The sequence below is a fragment of the Saimiri boliviensis genome, chromosome 13 (assembly GCF_048565385.1).
Source record: "Saimiri boliviensis isolate mSaiBol1 chromosome 13, mSaiBol1.pri, whole genome shotgun sequence".
In the NCBI taxonomy this organism is placed as follows: Eukaryota; Metazoa; Chordata; class Mammalia; order Primates; family Cebidae; genus Saimiri; species Saimiri boliviensis.
Window position 1 is genome coordinate 65,813,266 of NC_133461.1, and position 15,544 is coordinate 65,828,809.

Below are 15,544 nucleotides of genomic sequence, written 5' to 3' on the forward strand. Positions count from 1 at the left end.
TCTTGCTCATACACTTATATTCTAATCTTTTCCCTGCCAGCATGTAAGGTCTTCCCAGGAAGAGCTATGTCTTTTGCCTTTGTATCTCCAGTGCCCTAGTGTCTGGCATATCATAGAAGCTGAAAATATATTTGCATAGTAAATGAATACACGAAAGTCCTTTCTGACCAATTTCATCTTGCTCCGACCACTCTTTCATTAATTGTACCATTTAGACTATTTACATCTTGCCACACAAGCATATGCAGCAAATATACCACTGAGAAGCAATATAATTTTTCTTAAACAAGAAAAATTTTAATGTGCAAGAAAATGAAGAAATTTTATATGAATATTTTTGTAATTGGTCAAGGAAGACATAAATTCATATATTTACAGGGATTTTAAGGGGCAGCCTGTGGGAGGGAGTCCAGAGCTATTACTTCTGCCTACAATGAAAACTGCCCAAAGAACCTATGAACTGGCCCATTTCCCTCTTCCCAGCCCACACTCCTCAATACCTACGGTATTGAAGAGTATACTTCAATACCTTAATGGAATATATCAAACCAGGCAGCCATTGAAGAGTATACTTCAATACCTTAGGTATTGAGGAGTGTGGTCTGGGAAGAGGGAAATAAACAATAGCAGTCAAAAGAAGTATACTCTAAAGAGGTTTACATCCACTAAAAAGAAATGAGTAAAAAAGAGAATGATTAACTTTTTCACTTTTATTTTTCATTAGACTATTTCTCAAAATGAACATAGCTTTATTTTTTCTTACCATAAAATAGCATGTGTTAATTGAAATAAAATCAGGCAATACAAAAAGCATAAATTTAAAAATGAAAATTACTTTTAATACCATCACTTAGAACTCTCATTAACATTTTACATTTCCATATTTTTTTCTATGCATAGACAGAAAATGTAGTAATGTTATAAATGTTTTGTAATCTTATTATTAAACTGTAACACATTATGGGCATCTTTCCTTTACAATAAATATTGATCATTATTATTTTTAAATCTGCAGAGCAATATCCCATTGTATTGCTGTACTGGTTTTGTTTTTGTTTTTTCCTGAGACAGAGTCTTGCTCTGTTGCCCAGGCTGGACTGCAGTGGTGCAATCTTGCCTCACTGCAACCTCTGCCTCCTGGGTTCAAGCGATTCTAGTGCCTCAGTCTCCCGACTAGCTGGGATTACAGGCGCATGCCACCATACCTAGCTAATTTTTTTTTGTGTTTTTAATAGACAGCTTTCACCATGTTGGCCAGGATGGTTCCCATCTCCTGACCTCGTGATCTGCCTGCCTTGGCTTCCAGAAGTTCTGGGATTACAGATGTGAGCCACCGTGCCCAGCCTGGCTATAGTGTTACTTAATAAATCCTCTATTGATGGCATTTGTATAGCTCCCATGTTTTCAGTATTACGAATAACACTGTGATGAACATTTTTGTATACTTTTTCACTTATTTCCTTAGGATAAATTTATATTAAAAAATGGAATACATATTACCAAGTTACCCTCTCCAGCCAGAGGCTGATCTTATCACACTCCTACCATCACTGATGAATGACGAGTACGTAGCTTCACACATTACAAACAACAGTGATCAGCAATTTGCCAATCTATTAGGCAAGAATTACATTCATTGTTGTTTAATTACTTTGACTACTTGCTAGGGAAGCGTGGATCAAATTCTGACAGAAAATTTCACTTCAGCCATGGAAGCTGCCAGGATGAGTCCCATGTTGGGGAAGTAACAGGTGATGTGAATCTGATGATGGTTTAGGTGACATTCTGCTTACATCATTTTTTAAAAGTCTGTTTTTGAAGTCTATGTAGTTAAAAGTTACTGGCTGTTTTGATTTTCATTTTCCCTTTTGGTCTCGCATATGCAAGAATAACTTGAGAAGAATCTGGAAAGATCATGCAGACTCACTCACTAACCTCACATCCCTCCTCACCTCAGTGTGAAATGGGTCCAACATTTCAGTTTACCACCATGACTGGATCCTTCTTTGCATGCTCCAATTTCCTGCTGGAAATACGTATTCCTCTTTCTCTCTCTCCCTCTCTCTCTCCCTTTCTGTCTCTTTCTCCCGGCAGTAACCTTATCTGATTTTTCCCTTCCATTGAGTTTTGACTTTAGATCAACTGGTTCTTCATTCTTCCCGCAAAGCAGGACTAGGTCTGCAGTTCACATTTTTCATTAGAAAACCCAGAGAGGCAGGCAGGTCAGTATTGTTATGTGAGGGCATGCTAAGAACTAGAGTGTACAATCTGCCTGTGGCTGCTTTAATAAGTAGGATATGACTTAGGAGATAATAATAATTTAGAATACCTGACTAAAGTGTTCCATAGATGGAGTGGACCTTGTTAGATACTGTAAGAAAAAAAAAACAAAAAACAAAAAAACACACACATTGAAAGCTTTTCTGAACCCTTACTGTGAGCCAGGCAGCATGTTCACCGTTTTCCATAAACTTAATGATTTAATATTCTAATTATACTTTCAGAAACTGAGAACCAAAACTTCACAGAAGCGACTGAGGAGGTCAGAATTCAAATCCAATTCCAAAGCTCATGGTTTTCATTATACCACCTCCTTGATAGTGCCTATCATACATAGTTTAAATGCCTATCGTACATGGTTTAAATGGCAAAGAAATCATAGGAATGAGAGAGTCAAAGTTTCCACATTTGGTCATCCCTGTAGACTTATTCTAGTGCTCCCAGCCTCTAGTCCCTCATTCCCCACCCCAACACCCTCACATTCTTTACTTAAAGGCTTGGCCACTATAGTTAGAACCAATTTCCCTGGGTTTATGATACTAGCGCCAACTTAGAATAATGGAATATATCAAACCAGGCAGCCATAATGTTCATTACAGGTTCATTACATATTCAAGCCAATTTCAATCAAGCCTGTAGGGTTGGGTCAGTAACTTGAAATCATCAATGTCCATGTTGGTCTGTGCCAAGAAATAATTACTTTGAGAGTGGGAGGAAGAAGAGGAATTTTCCAAACAGTCCCCACAATTCTATCCTAAGGACTCTGAGAAAAGCTGTTTATACATGAGGTTACTTTCATAAGTGGAGTGCCTCCAGAAATTAACTTACATTACCAGGTGTAAAAGATATTCCTCCTGGGTGGGGCATGGTGGCTCACGTCTGTAATCCCAACACTTTGGGAGGCTGAGACTGGCGGATACACGGTCAGGAGTTCGAGACCAACCTGGCCAGCATGGTGAAACCCTGTCTCTACTAAAATATCAAAAATTAGCTGGGCATGGTGGCACCCGCCTGTAATTCCAGCTACTCAGGAGGCTGAGACAGAATCACTTGAACCCGGGAGGTAGAGGTTGCCGTGAGCCAAGATCACGCCACTGCACTCCAGCCTGGGCAACAGAGTGAGACTCTGCCTCAAAAAAAAAAAAAAAATTCATCCTGACATTCTCATTTGATAACTATCTGGGCTTAGGATAAGCCAAAATCATGCTGGACATTAACAAGTCCTTTGACTTGGTGAACAGAGTGGTGCCACACTTATTGGCAGTGAATTGAATTAATGTTGAATTGAACTAAAAGCATCTTACTTTCTGTATCATCTTCAAGAGGTATTAACGGGTTAGACACTCCCTTAGCACGGATTTTTAAGAGTTTTTTTTAAGTTGGAGTCTTGCTCTGTCCCCAAGCTGGAGTGCAGTGGGGCAACCTTGGCTCACTGCAACCTCCACCACCCAGGTTCAAGCAATTCCCCTGCCTCAGCCTCCTGAGTAGCTGGGACTACAGGCATGCACCACCACACCTGGCTAATTTTCTGTATTTTAGTAGAGAAGGGGTTTCACCATGTTGGCCAGGATGGTCTCGATTTCCTGACTTCATCATTCACCTGTCTTGGCCTCCCAAAGTGCTGGGATTACAGGCATGAGCCACCATGCCTTCCTGATCCTCAATGTTTTAAATGCTATGCTTTGCACTTTTTGGTTCTGCTTTTAGGTAACAGAAATTGGGGGCACCTGGTAAGTCCTTGATTAGTGTCAGGCACCAATGGGATATGTACTTTCTCTATAGGTCATAAACTCAAAAAGAGGCTGGTCTAGTGTGGATGACCCCATTAGTTGCCTACCTAAATTTACTTCTTCAGCCCCTTCCTTGCTGGCAGAGTTATTTCTTTCAGGAGCCAATGGGCTCCAAACTAGCACTTCCATTCTCCTTTCTAGTTAGTGGCTTAATCATCATAACATTGTAATGTCCTGTTCTGATGATGGTTATGATGATGATGAAGGCTAACTCTTCGTAAGCATTTACTCTGTGCTAGGTACTTTTCAAAGAATTTTAAAAGGTACCAATTCATTTCGATAAAGGAGTTAAGAAATTGCTTAGGCAGATAGTGAGGGTATGGGAGTCCTCAGTAAGATTTTTCTTTTAATAAAAGGCAGCCCCCAATCATTTTCTTTTCTAAGAAAGAGCAGCCAGTAAAATCGAGCTGCAGACATAGACAAGCAAACTAGAAGCTTGCACAGGTGAATTCCAGCAGGTGTGCCCATAGGAATACACTATCTGGGATGAAGCATATTCAAAGTGGCAGCCCCATCTTGTCAGTTTGCCAGCCACCTGTACAGTATGGAGCTGACTAGAGGACCAAGTGAAAAGTCCATTTGCATAATAAGATTAGGGTGGAATGACCAGCTTTCCAAGCACTATGTAAACGTCACACTTGATCAAGCCAATCTGTGAACCCTACATAAATCAGACACTGCCTCCTCAAGCCTGTTTATAAAATCTGCTGTGGTCCGCCCTTGCCTCTTCTTTTGGATGTCTCACAAAGAACTGCTCTCCTTTCTCCTTTCTTCTGCCTATTAAACTTTCCACTCCTTAACCCACCCACATGTGTCTGTGTCCTTAATCCTCATTGCGGGAGACGAAGAATCCCGGATATTTACCCCAGATAGCGATGCCACTTCAATTTCATTCTTGTAAACCAAAAGGTATCTGAGATAGTTCTCAATCCATTTAGAAAGTTTATTTTGCCAAGGTTAAGGACGCACCCTGACACAGCCTCAGGAGGTCCCACCGACACGTGTCCAAGGTGGTTGGGGTACATCTTGCTTTTACACATTTTGGGGAGACATGAAACATGAATCAATATGTGTAAGATGTACATTGGTTCACTCCAATAAAGTGGGACAACTTGAGGCTGGGCTTCCAAGTCATAAGTAGATAAGAGACAAAAGGTTGCATTCTTTTGAGCCCTTAATCAGGCCTCCACTGAATACAAAATTTAGTCTGGCTTAGTGAATTTACATTTTTACATGAACAATAGGGCAGAGAAAGCAACCAGATATGCATTTGTCTAAGGTGAGCCTCAAAGGGATGACATTGAGCTCTGTCCTTGTCCTCTGTATTTCCTTTCGTTCAAACTGTGAGGAGGTATGTAGCTTTGAATCTTTGTAGCTATCTTACTTAGGAAAGAAAACGGGGAGGTAGTGTTACCTGACATAGTTCCCGGCTTGTCTTTTCCTTCGGCTTAGTGATTTGGGGGTCCCGAGATTTATTTTCCTTTCACATTCTCATAATAAAGACATGAGGAAGCTACCATTATTAAACGGAAGCCCAAAGAGACTAACTTGCCTAAAGTCACGCAGCTAGAAAGCAGCATCTGAACCCCCATAGTCTGATTGTAGAGCCTGCCTGCTTAACCATCATGTGTTGTAAGTCAATGAGACACGAAGTCTGCTGGAGGAACATCTGGGACACTTTAGAGATAAGAGCTCTTTTTCTTCCTTGGAATGATGTCATCTGCATATGATACTGGGAACTGCTGCAGCCATCTTGTGTCCATAATAGGAGTCATGGCTGAGTATGTTGGAGTAAAAAGGTAGAAGGCACTAAAGATTTGGAGGACATCCTTGGGCAAGGTTAAATTAACTAATCTTGGAACTACTTTACCTCTAGATTTTCTTGTGAGACAATGAACCCAATATCATTTAATCTACTTGTTAGATCTCCTGTTACTTGTAGCAAAAAGCACTCTCACCGATACACATAGAAACAAGCATAATTTTGACCTAAGACAAATAGAAATGAGCATAATGTTGATCTTTTATGTAGGCAGAATATTTGCACTATGAGCAAGATTTTCATTCAGCCAACAAATATTTATTGAATGCCTTCCATTTGCCAGGTATAGCGCAAGTTGCTGACCCAAACAATATGGGAAGGGCAGGTTTCTTCACCCACGGAGGTTATAAGAATCTGGGGGTGAATGTAGTAGTGAAAGTGCAAGCAGGCATATTTTTGGACAGTATCTTGAGGACAAATCTGGATTGGGAGTCAGAGAAGTCCCTAATAAAATTCCCTTTTAAAGGGAAATACTGAAGCTGATTTAGGAATGGCAAATTAACATAAAATATAAAGCAAAGGAACGGGAACCAAGGCATTTGGTGTCTATTTCTAGCTTACTGGGCAGCAGTTCTCCGTGTCTTGAATTCTATTATTTGCGAAATATGATTCATAGGGGTTGCAATGGAATATTTTTGAGTTTTTAAACTAATGAGGGATAAATTTTTAAAATCCCTGTGCTGCTGTGAATGTTCCAGAAATTATTCACAAGTTTATTATAGCAAAGCAAATGGGCAAAAGGAAGGGGATGGGTACAGGACGTGACACTCCAGAAAAGAAGGCAGTGACGTGAAAAATCAAGAGGTAGTTAGTGCCTGGTACACTCTCCACACCAGGAAATAGTACTATGCACATTAGAGCTGTTACTGAATAAATATTTGTTCGCATTTCCAGAGAGAACCAAACAACCGTCAAGAAGGAAGTGGCTTTTTTTTTTTTCAGCTTCATTATGGAAAACATCTAATATGTACAAAAGTACCAAGAATAGTAAATAACGACCATGCAGCTTCTATAGCCATACTTACGGCCAACTTGCTTCATTTTTCACCTTCCATTCCCCAGACATCATACCATTTTTCACTCCTAAACATGTCGCACATATCTCTAATGCAAAAGAATTGTGTCTTCAATTCCATGATATGTAGAATAAGATTTATAGTGCGTTGTAACCTGACTTTATTTTTAACCAACAGCAATACAAGAGGAGATGGCTAATCCGCAAAGGCTCTCCATAAGCCTATAAATCCAGGCGGGCGCTTCATTACCCTGGAGCCCACGGCGCCACTCGCGAACCCTCCCTTTCAAGGCCAGGGCCCCTGCAGCAGCCCGTGGGAAACCGCCCTTTTAGAGCACGGGTTGGTCCCCGCCCCACTCCCGGGAAGTCTCCGCCCACTGGGCCCCGGCAGCCGCCGCGCGCCCTTGCTCCCTCCCGTAGGCCACCGCCCCTCGGCGTAGGGAGCGGCGTGCCGCCCTGGACGCCTAGGCCTGGGCTCGGAAGCGCGCACGTTGTGCGTCCCGGGCTCGCTCGGGATTCTCGCTTGGCGCGGTCGGGGAGAGGTGAACTATGTGGTCCGCCATGTTCTTCTCCGCGGCGCTCCGGGCCCGGGCGGCTATCCTCACCGCCCAGTGGGTAAGGAGGCTCGAGTTGAGCCTAGCGGTGCCGCCGCCCTTATCTTGTCCTCCGTGCCTCCCTTGGTTTTGGGCGCAGGAGAGCCCTGGGTTCTGCACGGGCCTGCAGGCGGCGGCAAAGAAACTGTGGCCTTCGCCTTCTTCTCAGGGAGGCCGCTGCAGCCCCACCGTGAGAGTCAGGAGCGCCGAGGGAGGGTTGCCAGACTGGGAAGTGTACTCCTAGTTTGGTCGAGGAGGACAGAAAGGAGGGGCTGCATGGTGATTTTTTTTTCTTTTCTTTCTTTTTTTTTCTTTTTTTGCTCCTTCGCTGTCGCGGAATCTAGGCCTGCCCTGGCTAGATCAGTTTCCAAGACCCGCGTCCCGAAGGCCGCACCTCACATTTCAAGCCTAGTGACCTTGATGCTGTCAGGTTGCAGCATGCTGGAGTGCTCTCGCTTACTTGGTGAAGGCTTACGGGGAACTTCCTTAGGGCTGGAAAAGGGTGACCAGTGTTTCGTTTACTGCAGTTGTACTTTGCATATCGGAAGTGCTGGGTAAATAAATCGTATCAAACTGACTGAAAGAACGGCGCCACAAGTAATTGCACCCAGTTAAAGAACCACAGGATTTTAGAGGTTATGTGGTCCTTTTGAGATCCGAGTGCATGGCAGGCAAGGAAACTGAATTGCAAAGAAGTTGAAACACTCCTTTACGTTAATCTAAAAATGCAGATTCCAGAAATGTCGATTATAACAGCAGGGCCTGTTACACAAATAATACTGGAAAAAAGCCTTAGTTTTGTTTGTTTTCTTAGGTTAAGTCAGTTCTCAGCAAAAAAGGGAGATAGTGTATATTGGTTGAGAATGAATTCACGGCTTTAAAGTTAGACTCGAGTTTGGATGGTAGCTTAACTGCCTTTTGTGACTTTTGTTAATCTTTCTCCTTTACTTCGTTTGTAAAATGGGAATATTCCCTTCTGCAGAGTTCAGTCTTTCAATAAACCTTTGAAGTCTTACTGTAGGTCATGCACTGCTGAGCTCCAGGTAACAGTGTGGATAATGATAGTCATTTGATAACTGTTTTCTGTATGCCAAACACTGAGTTAAATATCTACATTCCACATCTCTTTTTGAGGTTGGTATTACTTTTTCCTCATATTACAGATAAGGAAAGCACTTAGTTCCCGTTCTTTTGGAATTGATAGTCTCGTATAACAGGAACTTTAAGATAAATATGAGACAATGTAAAAGTAGTGTTAGAGATATGAATTGGGTCATCCAATGTGATTTCAGGGTGCGTAAGATTTTTCCTGAAGGTAATACTAACAGATTGGGCAATGAGGTCAGAGGGTATTCTAGGTGAGAAAGGACAACTTAAAACCCTTCTTGGCAAGAAAAAGATTGGTATGTATGAGAAGCCACCTTTACTGTTGGAGGTAAGGTGTGTTCCCAAATGAAATAAGGGAGAGACAGGGCCTGGACATTGGAGCTCATTGCATGCCATACTAAAGAATTTGACTTTATCTTAGAGACAGTCAGAGGTCAGTGAAAGGTTTTAGAGGAGTAGAGAAATATGGTCTGGTTTCTGTTTTGGGTGGGTCACTGGATGGGACTGAGGGTGGAATGGGTTTGATATGGACCCAGAAACAGGGAGACTAAGTAGATAAGAGGCTCTTGCAGAATGCTAGGTGAAAGATGATGAGGATCAGACATGGTAGAAAGAATAGAAGTAAGAGTAGTTGTAGATTTTGTTTCTTTTGTTTTTGAGGCAAAGGGGCTACAAGTATAAATTGAAAAGCAGTTTTAACAATGAAAAGAACAACTTGAGTAGTGAGGACCATTTTAATCAAGTTTAATGGTTCTGCAACTCTCTCTCCCCACTTTTGTAAACAAATAGTACCTGATATACAGTATGTACCCAATAAATATTTGTTGAGTTGATGAGTAAGTTCTTTATTACACACATAATACGTTATAGGAAAAACAATATTGAAACTAGCAAATAGAATACGCTCAAAAAATAAAAATCATCCAGTCTTGTCAACCTGGAAACATTTTGATATCTACACTTACCAGACCTTACAGATGCCTTTTTTTTTTTTCCCAAAAAAATTGAAAGATATTTATACTGTTTGGCAGCCTGCTTTTTTGTAATATATTTTGATCAGCTTTCCTTGTCAGTAGATATTTCTATACTGTCGTTTTAATGCTAATAGCGTTCCATTGTGAGGATGTTCCGTTACTTATATAATCAGGCCCTTCTAACCTTTCACAAGTAGTGGGATTTCACATTAAACCTAGCAAGTATCAAGAAAAGTATGAGAAAAGTGTACCTAAGGAAGTTCCTTTCCTAAATGAGAAACCTTTAAAGATTATTTGTACTTTCAAAGAAATTGCCTATTCTAATTTCTGCTTTGTTAGCTGCCATTCTCTTGAAGAGGCTTTTCAGTTCATCGTTGCTTAAAATATAGCCAGAATTAAGTACCAGTATGTGTGACCTTGAGCCTCATTTTTCTTTTCTGTAAAGTGGGGTAAATACCTCATAGGTGATTGTAATTATTGACTAAAAATTATAAATTATGGAGTAATAGATATCAGAATAAGTCTATTCTCTTCTTCAGTAATTGCCCATGGTTTTCTGTAATGTTGATACCACTTTAGAACTTATCACTGCCTCATTCCCAAGCTGCTACTGTAGTTTCATAGGTGAGAGGGTTGTGGTGGCATTTTCAATTACAGATGCTCCTTAACTTACAATGCGATTACATCCTGATAAACCCATTGTAAATTGAAAAAGTGTTGTAAATTTCCATTTTCAGTGGGGTTATCTGGACTTAATCGAAGAACATACTGAATAGTCATCACTTTCATGCAATTGTAAAGTTGGGAAATTTCAAGACAAGCCATTGTAGGTCCGGGACCTTCTGTATTGTGTATTTTTTCATTCATTGAGGATATTTTCCTTTATGTCTTTAAGTATGATTATAGCTGTCCTGAAATTTTTGTCTGGTAATCTTAGTTGATTCTTTTTTCTTGAAAATGTGTTTGCCTTGTTTGTTTTCCATATGTTGAACAATTTTGGATTGTATGCTGAATTTTGTGAATGACATGTTTTAGAGGCTCTAGATCCTTCCTCCAAATAGTGTGTTTTGTTGTTGCTATCCATATCCCTTGTGGGCAGCAGATCAAATATTGGTTCACTTCTTTTAGCTAGGCTTCTTGGAGTCTGCAGCATGTACATACATGGTTCAGGGTTCAGCCAGAGATTTCCATAGAAATTATATACAGAATATAGGGCTCCCTCCCCCTTTGTGGCTCTTCCTTTTCTGGGATTTCCCACTTTACCATGTCTGTTGTTCAAACTCTCACTGAGGCCTCCCTTCAGGCTAGAAGATGTAAACAAAAATCAAAACCCCTTAGCTTCTTATGAATGTAGACTCCTCTTCTGTGTCTGTCTGTTTTGGTTGTTCCCCAGTGCCTTCAGAAAGCTTTCGTTTTTTAAAAAAAATATTTGTCCCGAGTTTATAGTTATTATTCAGTGGTTTGGCCTGACAGTGTCTGCTTAGCCATAATAGAAGTATGCCATCTTTTATGATGGCACTTTTCCTTCCAAATTTTTAAATTCTGTAGAATGAAATGTTTTCCCCATTCCATTAGCGTTTCTTAAACTTGATTTTGTAATGTCCCAGTGTATCTCCATTTTGGCTCAAAGAACTCTAAAAAAGTTAATGTAGGAAAAACACCCCAAAATAGTTAGTTTTTTATTCCTGCTGTAACAAATTTCCACAAACTTTCTGGCATAAAACATCACATTTTTTTATATTACAGTTCTGTAGGTTAAAAGTGACACAGGGCTCAGTGGGCTAAAATGAAAGTTTAGGCGGAGCTTCATTCCTTTTTGGAGGCTCTACAGGTGAATCTCTTTTCTTGGCCTTTCCAGCTCCTAGAGGCTGCTCTTGGCCATTTCTTTCATCTCCAGAGCCAGCAAAGGCCGGTCTAGTTCTTATGTCGCATCATTCTTTTTTTTTTTTTTGAGACGGAGTTTCGCTCTTGTTACCCAGGCTGGAGTGCAATGGCGCAATCTCGGCTCACCGCAACCTCCGCCTCCTGGGTTCAGGCAATTCTCCTGCCTCAGCCTCCTGAGTAGTTGGGATTACAGGCATATGCCACCATGCCCAGCTGATTTTTTGTATTTTTAGTAGAGCCGGGGTTTCACCATGTTGACCAGGATGGTCTCGATCTCTTGACCTCGTGATCCACCCGCCTCGGCCTCCCAAAGTGCTGGGATTACAGGCTTGAGCCACCGCGCCCGGCCTATGTCGCATCATTCTGACTCTGTTTCTGGCATTCATCACATATCCTTCTTTGACTCTCTTTCCTCTTCCACTTTGTAAGAGCCCTGCAATTGATGACATTGGGCCCACCTAGATAATCCAGGATAATCTCCCTATTTTAAGGTCGGCTGATTAGCAGCCTTAATTCTCCCTTGTTGTGTAAACTAATATTCGCAGGTTTCCAGGATTAGGATGTGAGTGTGTTTGGGAGACCATTATTCTCCCTGCCACAGCCATAAATTAGCAGTCTAAGGAGAGAGAGAATGAGCAAACTTTATTCAATGAGGTTCAGTAGGCCACTGTTGCAAACTGCGGATTTGGAGCTTTTTATTAGAGATGTGAGCTCAGTTTCTGTTTCAAAGTTATAAATATTTGAATTGCCCTTCTTTTTGGGCACTGTGAGTAACTTAGTGCTCAGTACATTGAGTAATAAATTATGGGTCCATTGACCATGCTGCATAACCTATTCAATGAAAGTCATTCTGATTTTCCAGTGGGAAACCTTGTCACTAGTTTTTGAATCATTTCAGGAAGCATGTTATAAATCAGTTGTAGGAAATGTCTTGTATTTAACAAAACATTAAAGACAGTTTACATACATTTTGCTTAGGAGGAAGGTGGCTTTATGTGTGGGATATTTTACTAGGTGTTACCCCATATTATATGCTAGATATATGAAGATTGCTGGACAAATAAATGCCCAAGATCAGACAGTCATAAGGGCTGGGTTTGTTAGCAAGTTCTGTTTTGTTCTGTTTTGTTAATCTATCTTTTTGAAGTTGCTCAAACAATCAAAGTTGCTAAGGGAAGTCACTATGTATGGTGAAGATTTAATAGGCACTGTAATAATAAAAGGTGTGCTGGCCGGGCACAGTGGCTCACACCTGTAATCCCAGCACTTTGGGAGGCCGAGTCGGGTGGATCATAAGGTCAAGAGATTGAGACCATCCAGGCCATCATGGTGAAACCCTGTCTCTACTAAGAATAAACAAATTAGCTGGGCGTGATGGTACACGCCTGTAGTCCCAGCTACTTGGGAGGCTGAGGCAAGAGAATGGCTTGAACTTGGGAGGCGAAGGTTGCAGTGAGCCAAGATTGCACCACTGCACTCCAAACTCTGTCTCAAAAAAAAAAGTGTGCCAGCATAAGGAGACTAGGGAAACGACTTCATTTTGCTTAGGGAAAAGAGATGGAGGTTTAGCTAGGGCTTTAAAGGGGTAAAAAAAGGAGGTTAACTTTGGTCATGATGGATGAGTAGAAGGTGTAAGTTGAGATAATGTTGTAGGTATAGCGAGCTACATATACAAGAACAGTGAAGTGCATGAGATGAGACTGAACTCAGATCCACTAGACTTGGCATTTCATTTCTACAAATTATTTTTGTTTTTGGAACAATTGGTTGTTGCTTGTATCCATATTGGATTTTAGATAAGTAAAGAATATTTAATTTATGGTCAAGATGGCTGAAATCATTAATATTGTTACCTTAATCTGTAATGTACAGAGCCCATAATACCTGGGCTGTTCCTTGTAGCTTTTCTATAGTATAAAATTTAGCCGAATTACATCTGTTAATTCTCTCATAGTATGGGAAAAATTACTTACATTTCTTTAACCTGAATTAACATTTTTAGTTAAATTACTGATGGAATTTATTTGGAGGATGTTTGTAAAAGTCCTCCTATGTCTATTTGAAAATAGAGCAAAACTTTTTTTTTTTTTTTTGAGACGGAGTTTCGCTCTTGTTACCCAGGCTGGAGTGCAATGGCGCGATCTCGGCTCACCGCAACCTCCACCTCCTGGGTTCAGGCAATTCTCCTGCCTCAGCCTCCCGAGTAGCTGGGATTACAGGCACGCGCCACCATGCCCAGCTAATTTGTATTTTTAGTAGAGACAGGGTTTCACCATGTTGACCAGGATGGTCTCTATCTCTTGACCTCGTGATCCACCCGCCTCGGCCTCCCAAAGTGCTGGGATTACAGGCTTGAGCCACCGCGCCCGGCCAATAGAGCAAAACTTAAATTTTCGTGATTAAGGCATGTACCGAAGTCAGGAAAATGTATATGTGGCATTTCATTTATTTAGCTGTGTAATCTAGGGAAAGTTTTTCCCTTTTCTTTGAGCCGTAATTTTTCTCACCTGTAAAACAAGATAATAATACCTATTTGGTAGGCTTGTTGAGAAAAATAAATGAATTATAGTGTAGATTTGTAAAGTTTATAGCATGGAATCTGACATAGAGTAAGCATTTGTATTTATAATTATCCTTGAAATAGATTTCACAACTATTAACCCATCATCAACTTTGTTAATGTTGTTTTTTCAAGGATTTTTTTTTTTTTTTTTAAATTTGAGACAGAGTCTCACTCTGTCACCTAGGCCAGAGTTCAGTGGTGTGATCTTGGCTCACTGAAACATCTGCCTCCCAGGTTCAAGGGATTCTCCTGCCTTAGCCTCCCAAGTAGCTGGGATAACAGGCACGTGCCACTGTGTCTGGCTAATTTTTGTATTTTTAGTAGAGACAGGGTTTTACCATGTTTGCCAGGCTGATCTCAAACTCCTGACCTCAGGTGATCCACCGGTCTCGGCCTCCCAAAGTGCTGGGATTACAGGCGTGAGCCACTGTGTCTGGCCTCAAGGATTTTTTTAAAATGTAAAAATACCTACTCTGAGTGAATGTATTATAGACCCTGACTTTTTGAGGAGGTTTCAGGTTTTTTGCTCGAGCTAGCAATGGGGGAGGCTGTAGGTAACAAGTCAGCAGGTATTGTGAACAGTGAGAGGAAAGCATGGAGAGACTTCAGACCACTTTGGACTCACCGGAGATGTTTCATGTGCCCTGTGACTCTTGAACAGGCAAATACACATTTTGGTGGATTTAATCTGTAAATATTAGGGATCATCTAAAAGGTATATTCCTTTCCTTTGTTGGCTGCTAATAAAGGGGAGAAAAAGGGGGTTTTGAATTGCCTGACCTTAGTCTTTTCTTTTTGACTAATTAGATTACTGATTCTGTCAGTTTTGTCTTAGAGCTTCCTAGTCTGTTATTATGTTCTCCTGGTTGGATGGGTCCTTTTAATGTCCAGATGTCTGATAGAACTAAAAGGTGAGCTTAGTTGGATGGCAGCATTGTTTGAACAACTGAAGAAATTCAGAAAAAGAGTAGAGCCTATATGAAAAGACCATTAGGGAATCCTTTTCTTGGGGAGAATATAAAACTTTAATTTTTGTCATTTTGAGCTATTGATACTGCCAATTACAGTAAAAGGGAAAGGCTGGTAGAAAGAGCACAGGGTCCTTAGATTCAAAGAGCCTAGGCTCAGAATCCAGCTCTGTCACTAATTGTGTGATATGAGGCAAGTTATTGTCTTTTTTTTTTTTTTTTTGAGATGGAGTTTCGCTCTTGTTGCCCAGGCTAGAGTGCAGTGGTGCAATCTCGGCTCACTGGCAATCTCCACCTCCTGGGTTCAAGCAATTCTCCTGTCTCAGCCTCCCAAGTAGCTGCAATTACAGACATGTGCCGCCACCACATCTGGCTAATTTTGTGTTTTTAGTAGAGATGGGGTTTCTCCATGTTGGTCAGGCTGGTCTCAAACTCCAACCTCAAGTGATCCACCCACCTCGGCCTCCCAAAGTGCTGGGATTATAGGCGTGAGCCACCGTGCCTGGCCAGGTTACTCTCTTTGAGCCTGAGTTTTTCTTTTCTTTCTT

General features: G+C 41.1%; 1 protein-coding gene across 1 annotated transcript in view; it reads left to right on the top strand.

Moving 5' to 3' along the window:
• Nucleotides 1-7,352: 7,352 nt before the first annotated feature.
• The window catches only part of NDUFV2 (NADH:ubiquinone oxidoreductase core subunit V2), a 29,951-nt gene continuing 21,759 nt past the window's right edge, over nucleotides 7,353-15,544 (top strand). Inside the window, exon 1 of the mRNA XM_003924840.4 lies at nucleotides 7,353-7,522. Coding sequence (XP_003924889.1) covers nucleotides 7,457-7,522 — 66 coding nt within the window. The 5' untranslated portion in view covers nucleotides 7,353-7,456. The remainder of the gene's footprint in view (nucleotides 7,523-15,544) is intronic.